General features: G+C 48.9%; 1 protein-coding gene across 1 annotated transcript; it reads left to right on the forward strand.

Annotated features, from left to right (window-relative positions):
* The first annotated feature begins 1,007 nt into the window (after positions 1-1,007).
* LOC131899764 (anomalous homeobox protein-like) lies at positions 1,008-17,142 on the forward strand. Its single transcript, XM_059251226.1, is given in 7 exon segments — positions 1,008-1,265; positions 7,471-7,598; positions 13,548-13,671; positions 14,449-14,656; positions 14,961-15,081; positions 15,871-16,163; positions 17,033-17,142. Coding segments are annotated over 7 exon segments (1,233 nt in total). The 5' UTR covers positions 1,008-1,016.
* Positions 17,143-17,404: the final 262 nt, after the last annotated feature.

Below are 17,404 nucleotides of genomic sequence, written 5' to 3' on the forward strand. Positions count from 1 at the left end.
CATTACATGTTTGAAGTCTAGCATTTGCAAGCCTCTTCCTCCGAGGGAGCATCGTTTTGGAAAGGTACCCAGCAACATGGTCTGGCCCTCTGGTCCCAGCCTGGGTGGGGTTTCAGGGGGAGCCCCTTTCTTCCTCAGACACGGGTGGTCTCATGAGGCATTGACCCTGTCCCTGATACAGCAGGGAGCTGAGGCACTGAACAAAACCTGAGATAGCCTTGTTCCCGGCCTGTGAGAGCCGAACCTTCTGTTGAGGGCTGATGAGGCACATGGTGTAGACCCCAGTGCGTGAGAGAACCAGCCGGCCTGGGAGAGGCTCCTGGGGGCAACATGCTAGGTTCTGTGCTGGCGGCCTGTTCTCGGCTTCACTTTTGGAGTGTATTCCACAGAAATGGAATCTCCGTGAATAGGTTTCATGCCTGAAAATCTGCCATCCACACGCTGCACCAATGCCCTAAGGTGGGAACTCTTCATGCCTGTGAATTCGCTTTCTCCCCTTGTAGCTTCCTACTGTTGTAAGATGTTCTAGGACCCAGCATTTAGTCCTGGAAATCTGTGTCACTAACTGTGAGAAGAGCGACTGCTGTGGTTAGGTGAATGCCTTGTCACCCACGTGGCAGATGTTGGGGCCTCTGGGAAACTCACAGATGCCACAGTGAAGAGCAAATGGAAATGCAATCCTAGCTTCCTTGAAAGCCTGGATCATAGGAAGGGAAAGGAGAAGAAAGGATCAGGCCCAGGGGAAGGGTTAAGGCGCAGAAAGGTGAGACTGGGGGGTTGCAGAGTGCCTGTACACAGCTGCTTCCTTAAGGACGCAGCTATTAGGGGGAATAGGAAGAAGGATGTGTGAGACCACCCTAGCTTTTCTCAGGTGAGTTCCCCTACCTCGGAAGTGGTATAGCCTGAGGCTCTCACGTCACCTGCCTTCTGGAGTTGGTCTGAAGACTCATGGCTAGAACAGGGTTGGTATCAGTGTTACTCTGAATGTTCTGTGTTGGCAGAGCTGTTGTTGCAAGATGGAGAACTTCCTGAGGCTGCTTAGGGAGCGTGGGGACGCTCCCCCTCCCCCACCAGAGTTGGTGACCCTCGCGGGGAAGCTGTGTCGGGACTTCAAACACAACCCTGTTCAGGTGCTCCATCTGGTTAAAGCCATTCTGGACAGCCAGCATCGTTGGGACCTGCTAAACAACGTAGACGTGGCCCTGGTGTGTACTCAGGTCCTGATCCATCAAGAGCAGCGGCTGTTAGCCCTCCAGATTCTACAGGTATGATGAAGGTATGGTGGGCGGCACAGGAGAAGTGGGTCACAGCAGCCTCCACCACACCCATGGTGTCATGAGCTGAGGCAGGACAGCCCACTCTGACTTGACCAAGTAATGACTAGCTTGGTAAGCTAGGTAACTACCCTTTTAGAAAATTGTAGCATGAATCTTAAAAGTTCTTATTAATAAAATCAAACCTGAGGCCAGTTATTGGGGTGAATGCTGGATGGTTAGAGAGACAGAACAAGCCACAGCTAACCTCACCTGGCCAACTTCTCAGCTGGTCTTGTTTCCTCAGACTGGAAGCCTCTGTGTCCTCATATCCGAATGGCTCTCCGCTGAATTGCTGCTCAAAAGCCTGAATGCTTAACCAGCCAAATGCCTCCTAACCAGCCAAATGCTTCTAGATTCTGGTCCTCACGCCTTATATACCTTTCTGATTTTGCCATCACTCCCTGGGATTAAAGGCTGCTTTCTGGGATTAAAGGCGTGAGTCACCATGCCTGGCTGTTTCCAATGCTTCCTTGAACACACAGAGATCCAGAGGGATTTCTGTCTCTGGAATGCTAGGATTAAAGGCGTGTGCCAACATTTTCTAGCCTAAGTATCTTGTGGCTTTTCTGTTCTCTGACCCCAGATAAGTTTATTAAGGTACACAATATTTTGGGGAACACAATACCACCACATTTCCTCTCTTTTTGTCTAAAATTAAAAAAGCTTATAACTAATACAAGAAAAATTATGTCCAATAAGTCAAGATTACATAAATGAGGTCTAGTCCGTTAACATTTGACAGATTCAGGCAAAAAACTCCATTATATATATTAACAATGTCCAGTCCAGTAACATTTGACAAATTCAGACAAAAAATTTTCATTACTTATCTTATTTAAAACAAGTAATTCCTTTTTAAAAGAAGCTGAAGCTTCTCCCAAGCCTCCTAGGCCGGCCTCAAACTGTGATCCTCCTGCCTCTGCCTCCTTCAGTAAATCCTACCAGCATGCGCCACCACAACCGGCAACGTAAAGGTCGGGTCTGAGCTGGGCCCCGCAAGGCCCTAGCCAAGTAGCTTTTCAAGAATTCGTAGCACAAACGTTGGGCGCCAGAGAAAATGCTTATTTGGTGGTAATCCCTCGCCAAGTGATGAGCGAAGGTGGAGTTTTGAGACAAAACTTTTCTTGGGGAGACAAAACACACTTGTTAATCACCCCAGACAGGGAACCCACAGTAGACCAAGTTATGGACTACAGCAAGGTCCAACTTGGTCTGAATCTCTTCCAGGCAGCTGGGCTGGTCTCAGAGTCTCCTTTGCAGCTCAGGTCTGTTTACTCTGGCTCCCAGGGAGGAGCATAGTGAATTTCTGAAGTTACTTTTGTTTTTAGCTGTTTACCTCCTTGTTTAAGGAGCTCCCCTGCAGGATGGAATGTTTGTGTCTCAGAGGCAACTGTTACACAACACTCCAGCCCTTGCTCTGGCTCTTGCATTCTTTCCTCCCCCTCTCCTGCAATGTTCCATGAGCCCTGGAGGAGGCAACTCTAGATGTCCACTCGGGACTAAGAAATAGGCCCCATGCCACAGTAACAGTCACGTTTTCTGTGGAACCTCACCAGTGGTTATGAGGCTCTCGCTAACAGTGTAGTATGGGCAGAAATGCAGGTTTAGAAGACGGTTTGACAGGCTCATCACATCCATCTAGTCAAACTATCATAGGTGCTTCCCCATTGGGACCTCTGGCCTCCCCAGACACAGGTTTTTGTCCTGCCTTACCTTCCCAGATGTGAGCTCTCTCTTGTGGAGCAGTCCTTAAGTCCAGTCAGAACGCTGTTGGGCTTACCCACTCTAGCACAAACAGGCATATCCTGCCTGGCATGCCAGTGTTTTAGCACACAGGGTCCATAGCCAAACAGGAACGTCGGTGACAGTCCTCTACACGCGCAGCTTGCCCAGCCACCTCTGGCAGTATGAACCCCAGACAGCAGGCTGGGAGTTTCCAGCTCAGTGCCAGTTTGATTGTTCCGTGTCCTACAATCAAAGGATATGCATGTGGTGTCTTCAGCAATAGGCTCTGATTTTGGCATACAGTCAACAGCAGTAGCAATAGCCTCTATGGTTTGCGGGTTCTCCAGAACTTCCTGGCCGATGACTCATAAGGAGGTAGTCCCCTCCTGGAACTAGGGGTTTCATTCAATAACCTTATAGCCTCTGGGAGTGTCCTTTTGGATTTCAGTTAAGCCAGCCACACTTGGGTAGTAGGTAGGTGGAAGTACCATTGCACCTGGTTGTCTCTCCCATGGCTTTCCTAATCTGCAAAACCCTCAGAGGTTAGCATTGTGTCTTCTATGTAACAAAACGTTTGCCAGAGGATGGGCAGGGCAAGGCGACATCCCGAACCACCATCCCATCATAAATAGTGGAGTTACAATGATAACCTTGAGAAGCACTTGGAAAGTCTGTTGTCATCTCTTCCCAGCAAGGGTCAGGAGATCCCAGAGGTTCCTGACTAAGAAGATACTAAAGCCAGACACAGTCAAGGTCTGATACAGTATGAAAAGGTTCCGTGCTGAGTAGCTTCTCCCACGGATCAAGGTTGGGTACAAAGCATGGATAGGTGGCACTGACTAATTAGCTCTCTGTTGTAGGAGGCTCCCGGACAGCGGGGGCTCCCTCCCAGATCCTAGTCACAAACCACACCTAAACACCAGAGGAATCCTCTGTTAGTCAGGGAAGAAAAGTTAATGTGGTTGCTCTGTGACTCAGGCAGAAGCAAATGACCTTTCAGGTGAAATTTTTAAGGAGAGAAAAAGGGGAGGCCTATGTTAGCATGGGCTAGGATGCACTGGTATATTTTGACTTGGGTATGCTAATTAGGTGAACTAATGGGGGCGTGCCTGGGGGCTTTTGATTGCTGGACTTCAACACTTTGATAGCTGGACCTTGGTAGTCAGCCTCAGGAGGAGGAAGTGGACAAATAAGGGAACAGACCTTGGAGGCCAGCTTTAGGAATGTAATCTAATGGTTTTGGGTTTTTTGTTTGTTGTTGTTTGTTTATTTGTTTTGTTTTTTGTTTTGTTTTTAGCAAGGCAGAGGGAATACGGAGGAAGGGCAAAGTGTGCCAGAGCCACGAGCTCAAGTTGGCTATCCGTTCATCTGTAATCTTTGGTCATTCTTTCTCCGTCAATACATTCCATATCCTAGAGCTCATTCTCGGAGCTTCCCTACATTTCTCTACACCTGATAAAGTCAGTGGGCCTGACTTAATCTGCTCAGACCTACCAGACAGTACAAAAGGGGAACATGGTCTTGTTCTCCTCTGCTGCACCTGCTGACTCTCTGGGTTGGCACTGTGGATGTAGCTGTAGCCTTTGCCTTCCATTCTCAACATCCTGCTGTTGGGGAGTTCCAGACTGGGCAAACAGTTTCCACCATTAGCATTACCTTTAGCTTGAGGGGAATTTACAGTCCCTAGTCTGGGACTATAATTGCCCACCCCTGGGACAGGCTTGATCCTCTTCACTTGTATTGTTCTATCAAGGGTGCCTTCTGTGAACTGCTCCTTGGGCCTTAAAGATTCCAGGGGCTCCGTAGCACACCATTTAGGTTTTCTTATTTCCTTCCGTAAGAACTCCAGCTCGACTCAAATCCAGTCACATTTGTCTTGAGGAACCCAGATATACCTCTTTCTCTGCTCTCCCATTTTGTTACCTCCTCTGGGTTGCTCCCTCACTTTACAGACACCCTTTACGTGCTGGTCTAAGTTACTGGGATCTACCAAAGCCTTTCCCACGTGATCAAGACACTGCCCACCAAAGGGCTCAGCAAAGCCACTAAAGCTCCATCCTACCGGCAACCTCGAGGTCCCTGCTGGGTCAGCCTCTTCTTTAACTTTTCCATGAACATGGTTCTGTCTGGTCCAGTGAACTGGGCTTCAAACACAGCTCCTTCTACTCCTGGTTCCCTCCATAGTGTCTGCCCCTCCTCTGTGGTCCTCCAGCCCCTGTTAGTTGTGGGACTTCAGAGGGAGATAACCGAGTCTTCCTAATGGCTTTGCAATGCCGGCCCATCAGTGATGGGTTTCTCTCAGAAAGCCTCGGGTTAAGCAGCCTTTCACTTAAGGAGGGGTGGCTACTTACTCAGTTTTCCTGCTTCCACTGCAGTCAGACTGATGCCATCCACTCCCATGCCCCATGACCTCACAAGCCAGGCTGAGACAGACTGCTCCATCACTTATTTAAAAGTCTTCTCTCATTCCAGCAATTCCCACGCTGAGTATTTCCTGACCACACTTGTTTCTTGCATTGGACCATGCTTAATCCCCCATCTGCATGCTGGATTGCAGATTCTCCCTCTTTTATGCTACAGGTAGGACCTGAGGAGTACCTTCTACTGCTTTTACCATCTCCCTCTCATCCTTTTATCTACTTGTTTGCCACATCAGCAACTGTAGTTGAGGAGGCTATCTGCATATCCCTTTCTTGTTGCGAACAAGTTCCCGCTTGGCTGCCATCCCAGCTTCGGACATATTTCTGCTGCACACAACGCTGGACGACAGGCAACCTCTGCTGCTTGCTACCAGTCTCCAAACTTGTGCGCTAATATCAAAGCTGCGGAATTTCCTCTGAACCTTTAACTGTTTTCATCACATCTCCGTATTCATGTGGTGGACCCCGCTCTTCAGTTCGGCATGCCACCCCCACACCACACAAGCAAGAACGCCATCCTGGGATTATTCCCACAGGCACTCCTAATCCCGAGGACTCAGCCTTAGTTGCATGTCTCACTACCCACAGCAAGAACCATGCCACTGCTTTCAGAGCACAAAAGCACACTCCACCCACGACACAGGAACAGACAAGTGTATTGGCGCTTCCCTTGTGGATGCTCGCCCCTCTGGCTGTGCAGCCTCAGGTGCATGACTTGCATGCACAGGAGACTCATGTACTCACTCCTCGTCAACGACTCTTTGGTTCTGTCAGGTCTCTGTTTGGGCTCCAGTTAAGTTGTTTGACAAAAGATTTTTCTAGGGAGACGAAACATACTCGTCTACTCACCCCAGAAAGGGAACCCATGACAGACCAAAGGATGGATACTACTTGGTATCCAGTTTGGTGAATCAAAGAGTTTTATATGGGTTACTTACAGGACTATGGGTGTGGGTTACTTATTGGAGCAGAAACGACTCAAAGACAGCTGCATCACCAAGGTCCACCCCAGTACCAACCAACTGGTTAGCGGGTGTCCTTTCCAGGTGCCTTTGTTGGTCTGAACATCTTCTAGGAAGCTTGGCTGCATTCTCCTTCTTCCGGGCAGCTGGTCTGGTCCCAGAGTCTTGTTTGTGGCTTAGCTTAGCTGTGAGTGTTCTTTGATCTTGGCTCTACTGTATCTCAGAATCTTCTTGGCAGTTGAGCTCTGCTTACTCTCCCAGGATGGGCCCCAGTGAATCTGGTCAGTTTCAGGAAGGCCTTGAGGCTGTATTTTTTAGTAGTTGTTTACTGTCCTGCTTTAGGGGCTCCCCTGTAGGATGGAATGCTTTAATCTGGGAGGAAACTGTCACACAACAGATGCAGTGACGCATTTGATACGGACACCTGACCTGAAGCTTAACATAGAGATGCATAGCTGTAATCTCAACACTCAGGAGGCAGAGGAAAGACAATGGCGAGGTGCAGGCCAGCCTCTGTCAACATGATAACACAGAATCACGCAGGAGGAATGTAGTGAACAGACAGGGAGTACACGGTTCAGCTGAGTTGACTACAGAATGGCAATTAGTCGCATTGGTGACAGTAAACCCTGCAGTGGGACTAGAAACTCATGGAGGGAGTGCTTGACCCGGGCAAGAGAAGGAGAACAAGGCGTAGTAAAACCACCATACCTTGTTCTCCATACTTGTGTGGTTGAATGGAAGCTGGGCTTACTTAGAAGTTTGGAGGGTTGAAGGGTTCAAGATTAGGAAATAGGCCTGTGAGCTGTCCAGGGCTGGCATGACAGATCTGGCAGGCCTGTGCGGTTACCGGCTGAATCAGGCCGCACTTCCCCAGGGCCTGCTGGATTGAAGGGCTTGTATGTTGAACTGACATTGGTGGTTGCTGGACCAGTGGTTCAGATCCCAATGACTGCCTTTCCCATAGGCTGGGTTGGTGCTCACGACCAATTCTCACACACTCCAGGTTGTGTAGGGTGACTGGGTTTCAGCAGGCTTTCCTTACAGGGCTGTCGGGTGCCAGGAGGCAGCCAGGAGCGGGTACGATTCTGGAATGACGTCCACTATCACCTGACCATGAGGAGGCTGTGTGTCTCCAAGCTGAGCCCGGGACAGAAGTTTCGCTGTAGGAAGAGGTACTTGATGATTGCCCTCTGTGCTGGCGCCATGGGTCTTCCAGGGTTGGGATGTGCCATCCAAACCCCAAGGGGCTGAGGAAACAGGGACAGGAAGTCACCTTAGCAGTATTTATTACAATGTAGTGAACATCATGACGTCAGCATTTGTCACACCCTGGTAGGCCCATCACACAGTCACAACTCCAACTGTCACCTGTTACATGGTAGCTGGAAGTAGAGGGCTGCACGCAGCTGGCATCCTGTCTGTCTCTACTTCCAATCATCACTAGACAAGGAACCTGTGACTAGGAACGGTGAGAGTGAAGCGCAACTGAATTTTGCATAGCTGTTCCTCACATCATCTAATCCCTATGTGTAGGCTTCAGGCTAGACCCTGGGGGCCGTAGTATGACAATGTCATCAGTATTAGTCTCACCTTCATCATTTATGGAAGAGAAAGCTGTCATGGGATAGTCAAGTTACCTGCCTGAGGTTTTGTGTGGGAGATACAGACCAGGGTTCCCTAGACACTGAGATGGTGGAACGTGTGTTCTTCATCCGGGGCCTCTCACCTGAGAAAGAGGACTGAAGGCTTTGATTCTATGAGTAATGCAGGCTTCCTGAGTCACAGGGTTGACTCACTGTAGGAAGAAGAGGGGATTTCGTTCTTGACCGGAGAGCATAACCAGATATTGTCAGTGTGAGACAGGTCCTCGGAAGTTCAGTAAGAAATCAGCCTTGAGATAGTGGATATGTTCATGTCACCCCAAAGCCTGATAGGCCAGCAGACCGCAGCTAAGCAGTCATAGCGTCTTGCCCCTGTGTTTGTGAAGTGTCCCCCGGAGTGCTAGGTGCTTGGAGGTTGTGGGTATAGATCAAGTTGTGATCTCTTACTGTTAGGCAGTGGGTAAATTCAGGGGCAATAGAAAAGAAATAAAGTTGATTTCTTCCTGTGTGGCTATTGAGACAGTAAGACGACTGAGAGAATTAGGTCTTTGCTTCGGGGTTGAGGGGGAGGGAGGTTCATTTGAACAGATCATAGGTGCTACCTGGCCAGCACTTGGACAAGAACGGAGAAAATGTAGGGAACCTTGAATTGGCTCAAGATACCTCCAGACCAAGTTCTCAGCATAAAGGAGATTTATTTGCCAAAGAGGGACAGAGGGCAAAGGAATAAGAGAAAAAGACAGGAGATAAGAGTAAAAGAGGAACAGGGGAAGGGAGCAAAGGAAAGGGGCAGGGATATTTGTTCCGGAGCGGGACAAAGGACTGCCTCTGGATAGAAAGGAAACAGACATGGCACATAGGAAATTGGCAGTTATAAAGGTACAAGGGGAAATCTCATGTTAGGATGAGGTGTTTAATTTTATTGGGTGTCTTAGATAGGGTTTCTACTGCTGTGAAGAGACACCATGACCACAGCAATTCTTAGGAAATCATGCAGTTGTGTGGCATACACTCCAGAGGTTCAGTCTGTTGTCATCATAGTGGGACATGGTGCTTGAGAAGGAGCTGAGATATCTACATCTTGACCCACAGGAAATAGGACGTGAACTGAAATAGGTGTGGACTGAGAATAGGCGAATTCAAAGCCCACTCCCAAAGTGACATACTTCCACCTTCAAAGCCAAAACTCCTAATAGTACCACGCACTCTGAACTTAACAGGGGCCAATTACATTCCGACTACCACATTCCACACCCTGGCCCCATAAGCTAGTAAGAGTATCATAATGCAAAAGGCCTTTAGGTCAACTTTGAAAGACAGCATAGTCTAGAACAGTCTCAAACTTATTTAAAAGTCTAAAGTTCAAAGCCTCTTCTGAGATTCACGCAATCTATTAACCATAATCCCCTATAAAATTGTAAAATCAGAATCAAAAAGCAGATCACATACTTTCAACATATAATGGCACAGGATATACATTACTATTCCAAAATGTGGGGAAGGGAGCATAGTGAGGAGATACTGGGCAGGAGCAACACTGAAAACCAGCTGGGCAAGCTCCAAATTTTGCATCTCCATATCTGATGTCAAAACACTCTTCAGATCTCCAACTCTGTTCAGCTTTGTTGACTGCAATACACTTCTTTCTCTTGGGCTGGTTTCCACTCCCTGTTTGCAGGTCTCCTCAGGAGGTATCCCATGGATCTAGCATCTCTAACGTCGTGGGGTCTCCAGGGAAATCCAGGCTCCAACTTCACAGCTTCACACATAACTTCTCATTCAGGGACATCCCTGACACATGCACGTCCTTGGCTAAACTTTCTTTAGGCACAGAGGCAAATTCCATAACCCCTTTTTTCTGTCCTTGACTCTAAAGGCAGAACCACATGGCTGAAGCTGCAAAGATCTGCTGCTTGCTGTGGTTGGAACATGGCCCCCTCGTTCAATTACATCTTCACAAGCTTTCTGGTTTTGATGGTTTTCTTTACTGCCTAAGCTTGCCTGTTCTGAAACCAGGTCTGTAGACCAGGCTGGCCTCAAACTCAGAGAAACATCTGCCTCTGTTTCTAGAGTACTGGGATTAAAGATGTGCACCACCAAACTTGGTTCTAAGCTTTTCTTTCATTCCTTTTCACATTTTGGAAACTTACCAGGGTGGGATCTTGCCCCAAGGTCACCACACATTTTATTTCATTTCTTAATGTGTTTATATCCTTGAACACAGAACTTAACTCCATTCCATTTCCTGGTGCTCCCTTTCTCTGCAAATTGTACATTTTGTATGTTTCCTTTCTCATCTTGCTCATTTTCATTACACATCTTCATTAGAGTTAACACTAATAACCACATGACAGATTCTATACTAGGCTGTTTTGAGGTTTCCTATGCCAAAGATATTAATTCAAAACTCTTCACTTTAGCGTCAGGCAGACTTTTCAGAGAGGGGTAAAAAGCAGCTACGTTCTTTACCAAAATATCACACGACTGGTCTCCAGGCCACATAATAACATTCCTCTCCTCTGAAAACACTTGATCCAGGCACCCACAGCTGAAGTCACACTCAGCACCACTGTCTTCCATGTTCCTACTAGAATCACCCATTAAAAAGTAACTAGCCGGGCGGTGGTGGCGCACGCATTTAATCCCAGCACTCGTGAAGCAGAGCCAGGCGGATCTCTGTGAGTTCGAGGCCAGCCTGGGCTACCAAGTGAGCTCCAGGAAAGGCGCAAAGCTACACAGAGAAATCCTGTTTCGAAAACCAAAAAAGTAAAAAAATAAAAAAAATAAAAAAGTACTTAAAGCGCTAAACTGCTTTTCCAATGCACAGCCACAAGATCCACGATTCCTTCAAACAATAGCATCATCAGACCTATCCCAGCAATACCCAAGTCCCTGGTACCAACTTTTGTCTCAGTTGGAGTTTTCTATTGCTGCATAGAGAAACCATGACCTTATATAGGAAAACATTTGACTGGGTGGCTTACAGTTCAGAGGTTCTGTTCCTTTTCATCATTGTGGGACATGGCCTTGTGCAGGCAGACCTGGTGCTGACAAGGAGCTGAGAGTTCTACGTTTTGATCTGAAGCTAACAGGAAATGAACTGAACCAGGAATGGCTTGATCATAGGAGACCTCAAAGCCCTCCCCCACAGTGACACACTTCCTCCCAACACCTACCCCTAATAGAACCACTCCCTAATGAGGTTATGGAAGCCAATGCCTATTGGAATTTTCCCGGGGGCCTGGAGAAGACACTACGTCTGGTGGGGGGTTTCCTGAGGGAAAGGAATCTATATACACCATGCTCTTTTGTCTGTTTGCTTTATTTCTCTTAAGACAAAATTCTATCTATACAGCTTCAGTTCAGTCCTGACATTCAGTTCCTCTCTGCTTATTCTGTTTCTGTCCTAATAACTAAGCTCCTCTGCTTTTGATCTCATCTTCGTCCCCTGTTCTTTCGTCTTTCTTCCCTTTTCTCCTCTTCTGACCTGATTCAGATCCAACTACAGTCTGCAGAACTTTAACTTGCTCCTTACTCCTCTGCCTGAGCCAGTCTCTACAAAAACTCTGCCCTGCCCCTCTCTCCTCCTGCCACGGGACTCTGCTTGGACAAGGAATTCTGCTCAAGTCTTCAGTGCACCTGGTTATGCAAACAGCCCTGTTGTGCTGAGTCAGTAGCTCTGTAATGCTACTGGGCCTGAAGGAAAGGGATGGTCTGAGCTTCATTTGCACAAGAGACAAATCTATGCAACTACAGTCCTCCTGTCTCCTAGGCTCTGTAGAGGTGTTACCTAGTAGATCAGCAGTAGGTCTGAACTTACACTTTCTGCCTTATGGCCTAGTAGTATATGAGCGCACAAGAAATTCACAGCAAGAAACAACTGAATATTAAAAGCTGAATAACACCAGATACTCCCTGATAAATGGCTTCGCTCTAGAAAAATTCCTTGATCTTTCTTGGTATAGCTCTATTATATGCAGCTGAATCTCTATAATATGTTCTTGCGGCTTGCAGCAAATGATATTCAAAATACCACATTGGGCGTGTTAATTATGGCAATCAAATGGGGCTTTTTATTGCTGGCTTTTGATATTTTGACAGCTGGGCCTTGATAGTCAGCCTGAGGAGAAGTACGTAGCTAAATAAGGGAATAGGACTTGGTGGCTAGCCTTAGAAATGGAATCTAATGGTTCTTCACAGGTCTGAGGGCATGGGGAGAAGGTCAAGGCCTGCCAGAGCCATGCTCTCTGCACTTGAGCTGGACAAGAGTCCCTTCAGAAACCATACTGGTCAATTTTCCAGGCAGGTGGGTGCCAGTTCAGGAGCCAGGGATTGAGGGGTGCCTGATGTCCTGAGCAGATAGATAGTAGAGGTCTCAGGAGGTTTTATTTCCAGCCCTCTCAAATACAGATCTGTCCTCAGCCTGTGACCCTAAGAAAAGGTGGCGACTTGGTTCACCTACCCCTTCCAGGGACTTCCAGGGAGACAGTCAACCTCAGGGCCATGTGGGCAGTGGCCAGAACACGGTCTATGCTGTAACTATGCTGGCCACGCCTGTAGTATCTTGAAGGCCAGCTGTGGCCCAGGACTGAATTTGAGGCAGGAGGAGCTCTGTACTAAGTAGGAACTTCCAGGAGCAGGGCCCTTTGTTCTGGGTGTGTTTGGGCTGGAGAAGGCTCTGGAGTCCCAGGTGGATGGCAATTGGGATGTGTTAGATGAGATGCTCCTGGGAAGTGCATGCATGCCACACATCTGGATTTCACCTGTTCTGCAGATAGATAGCCTTTATACACTTCATGTGTCCGTTATGAAGAAATTCAAAGATGCAGCAGGAAAAATCAGCTTACACACAGGAGAAGGATAGCTGTGCCGGGGTCCCTTCAGTGACCCTGAATCCCAATGCTGTGTAGAGAGGAGAGGGAGAAACACCTATGGGCTTCCTGCATGCTGCAGGGGCTGCCCAACATGGAGCATAACAGGAAGAATGGCACAAGGAGGAGAATGGAGAACACAAGGAGCTGAGAAGCTGAGTTCAGTGAGACAGGGGCCAAGGGGAAGCCAGTGGCAGTATATTTGGGATGTCAGGGCCATGATCCTGCTTGTTGTCTGAGAAGTTTTGCTGCCAGGGACAAGTCAGGAGGTGCAGCTAGAGGGATCCATGTATAAGGTGAGAGATTCACAGCTTTGCCAACTGGAGGGTCTGACCTGAAGTAAAAGTGCTGGTGGTGGAGAACAGGGTTAACAAGTCTGCTGTGAACAGGGCAGTGGCGGGGGAGGGACAGTCAGTGTTTGTGCTGGGCCAGGCTCTGGGGGGAGCCTGTGCTCACTCTTGGGTGACTGTAGTGTGGTGGACCACCAGTTGGCATCCCAGAAAGCAGGAATCAGACCCCTTGAGGTGACTGGGAGTGGGATGCAGGGGCAGACTGGAGAATGATTGTCAGAACTCCTTCCCTGTGAGATGCCAGGCCCTAAGCAGATAGAACTGGTGTTCTATAAATCGTCCTGGCCCTCCTTATCTAGGAACCCACCACCCTCTATCCTCTGCCCTGAGGGCCCTAAGAACCGGAACTTCCTCCCAGAGGTTGGCTGCCATCTGCAAGACTTTGCCACAGGTGTGGGTGCTTATCCCAAGAAGGCCTAGTTGGTAAGGACAACAGCCCACCCCAGGGGACTTCTCTGCTACTCTTCCTGAGCCTTTCCCCACCTAGTAACTGAGTCTCCCCATGTCTTCCTGAGTAACTCTCCTCTCTTTATTAGACAGCTCTTCCTACCTCCCCTCAGCTCAGCAGACTTCTCTTCCACCTTCCACAAGGGAGACCACTTGTCTTCCTCCTAGCAGGGCCACCATCTCTTACGTGGCTCCCCTTCTACTTTGTAACTCCTTCAGCAGTCTGTGTCTCCCTCTGGGCTCACTGGGTTCCCCAGGCCCCTCCCAGGGTGCTGTTGGTCCCCATCTTTACCCAACCTCTCCTCTGCAAGGTTTGGCTGCCCACTTCTCAACCTGGTCAATTCCCAGAGGATCCCCAATCCTGCTGTGTGATCCAAAGCTGAAAGGCACAGTGTCTCAAAGAAAGTGGCTCCTGGTTGGGGCCAGTGCGGACACTGATCCTGGGATTCATGGTAGATTCTGGCCCGTTTCCTGTTTTAAGGTCTTGGGTGCTCAGAGCATCAGCTGGCCCAGAATGGAGTGGGTGCAGGAGGTGGGGCATGTGTGCATTGTTCTCTAATTCTTCAGCACATGCGCAGGAGACAAACTGTTTTCCACTATGCCAGTTCATAGATGGCAGACAATCTCTGCTGTCTTTGCAGGGGTGAGGCTGGGCTGTGCCCTGTTTCCTATGTGGATATGAGCTGTCCAAGCCCCCTCTGTGCCCCCTTACACCTTAATTGTGGTTGCCTTTTTTTTTGGGGGGGGGGTCAGGAGAAACTGGCTTCGGAGACTGGCTTGACTCCTGAGCAGGTGTACAACTGGTTTGCCAATTATCGTCGGCGTCAGAAGGCTCTTCTCCTGCACATGCAAAGAGCCCAGGAGGCCACATCAGAAGTGTCCAGTGCAAAGGAGAGTGGTCCTGAGCCGCTGCAGCTCTCAGGATACCATCAGGAGTCTGTGGCTGTGTCCCAGTGGTCAGGTGAGCATCGCAAGGGCTTCTTGGGGGCTGCCTTCTGGCAAGATCTAGCTGACTGGCAGTTGACCCTGGCATGGCTGTGTTCGTCTGGAGCTGGGGGTGTGGTAGCTGTTAGGAAGGACAATGAGTAGAGCTGGGGAGTGAGTTCATGTCCGGGCCTGGAACAGTTTGTTTGCACTGAGGTCACAACAAGGGATAAGAACATTGGGATGACTCAAGACCAGTTCTGACGCCGGTCTGTGGGGCTGCTCTCAGCGGGCAGGAGGTAGGTAGACGCTAATGCCCTCCTCTCTGTTCTGCTTTGCAGCCAGGTCTGAAGGAAGTGGGACTCTACAGCCCTCCGAGACCCCTCAAGGATCTCAGGGGCCACAGTCCCCAACTGTGAGCTTTTCTGGAGACAACACCACCACACAGGCCCTGGCTTTCAGGTAATGTCATTCCTTCAGGCCATGGCAGGTGTTTCCTCTTTAGTCCCCTCCTGCCTTTGAGTGCAGACCAGAGTATATTGGAACCTTAACTCCGGGGCTGCCTGTGCTAGGCCCTGACATAGTGGATTGCTTTTGTTTTCTTTTTTTCTGAGCATTGGTTGGTTTTTTTATTTCATGGAGTGAGCAGCACCCTGTATGTCCCTCACTGTCTGGGACTCCCCATGCACTCTGCTCCCCTGTGGCAAGGCCTGAGCCTTCTGCATGCAGCCCATTGCTGATTCATCATGGGGCCAGTGCCAGGCTGGACAATACTCAGGAGTGTGACCCCAGGCAGGTTCATGTGAGCTCTTACCCATGCAATGGGGATGAGAGAGTGCCGCCATTCAGGCTATGGCAGAGGTTGAGAGGATATTTAACAAAAGCTCTGATCAGGTTTGAGGTACATTAGCCCTGATGGGATACTCATTAAATTGCTGTCAGCTTCTGCCTAATGTTCCTTTGATGCTAACCATCATTTATTCATGTGATATTAGGGTCTTGTCAATCATATTCTGTTTTCTGGTTCTATGCTATAGACAATTTTAAGTGTCTGTGACTCCAGGCATGTCAGAGCCTGCCCCTCGGCCACCTCGGGGAAGAGCAGGCAGGGTGATTAGTGGTAGTGATTTGCAACCTTCCACAGCTTCATTGGCCCATAATGCCAACCTCGCCTGGAGTCCCCGCCTAACACCCACCCACCTCACCCAGGCCTCTGCCATCCCAAGCACACTGTTTGGTTATGTTTTCCAGGTCACTATATGGATGCGAGAGGTACCAGGAGTGGCCAGGTCACCATCCTGCCAGCCTCACATCCATGGACTTCGTCTCTGGCCTCTGGCCTCTGGCTACTGGCAGCAGCATGCTTGATTCCTCTATGGCTGCCCATGATTCTTGGATGATGCCCTTTACACTGTCATCCTCCGAGGAACATTGCCTCTCGATGGAGGAACCGGGCCTTAGACACCAGCTGGACTCTGGGATGGATCCTGAACCTGTCCCCTTAGCCATGGACATTGGTGCACTCACGGGTCCCAGCCTTGCAGGTGAGTCCACCTCACAGAGACTGTGCTAGTCCAGCAACTACTCAGGTCCTCAGGTGCTCTGTTAGGGTGGACACCATCTGCTTGAATCTGGAATGTTCAGCGAAACCCAGAACCGCTCTTGTCAGAGCAGATTGTTCCCACAACTGTTCCAGAATATTTCTTATTTATGTCTCCTAGGGAAAAAGTGCACATGAATGAAAAACAAGGCAGTTAGGAAAGAGTTAAAATGGGAGGCAGTGCCTGCCTGCACATGTCAATACTCCCAACTGTCCTACCTAATCTGTGAGTACCTGGGCAACAGAGGAAGGCAGTCTCCTTAGTCATGCCCCTCCCTTGCCCCTCACAGCACTCCAGGGTAGAAATGCCAGGAGTTTTTTCTAGGTTAGCACTTTAGCATTTGTTTGTCTGTAGGACAACAGAATTATGCAACTTTGCATCTCGCAAGGCCAGTGTGTTTGCCTGCCTGCATTTCTTTTTTTTTAAATGTTCATATATATTTTTATTAAGAAATTTTCTATTCATTTTATATACCAAACACAGATTCCCCTGTCCTCCCTCCTCCTGCCCCCAAGCCTTTCCCCACAACACACCCCCCATTCCCACTTCCTCCAAGGCCTACATTGCTTAATATTCTGTGAACATAATGCATCTTTTTATTTCTTGCAGTTTCTAGTTGCCTCATTTTAAAAAGAAACCTATATTGCCTAATTTTTTTCATGTTCTCAATACCATCCAGTATTTCAAGCATGTCATTTGAAAACTCACTTCTGGGAGCTTGCTTTCTCCAGTTTCCAGGCAGATGAGTGCTCCCCAGGTCTGGGGTTGAACATGCATCCTAAAGCCTACATTACCTCCTCTCCCCTGCCCAGCCCAGTTGGTACCAATGCTCCTTGCATTTCAGCTCATGTCCTCCCTGTCAGAGCAAGAAGTGGCTGATCACGTTTCTGCCTGCATGCAGGGCTCGTGGAAGGTGGACTAGCAATTGGCCAAGGCTATATACTCTGAAAGCCCACCCACAGGAATACACTTCCTCCAGCAAGCCTCTGCCACCTAAAGATTCCGTAACCCCCCGAACCCCAGCCCTTGCAAAAGCACCACCAAATGGTAAATTCTCAAATACCTGGGCTCTGGGAGACTTTCTCATTTAAAGCACCACAAGGGCCACATATTTACCTCCACCCCCTCTCTTACTCCTCCTCTCCCTCTGTCGTTCTCCCCCTACCCCTGTCTTTCTCTCTCCC

Source organism: Peromyscus eremicus, chromosome X (assembly GCF_949786415.1).
Source record: "Peromyscus eremicus chromosome X, PerEre_H2_v1, whole genome shotgun sequence".
Lineage (NCBI taxonomy): Eukaryota > Metazoa > Chordata > Mammalia > Rodentia > Cricetidae > Peromyscus > Peromyscus eremicus.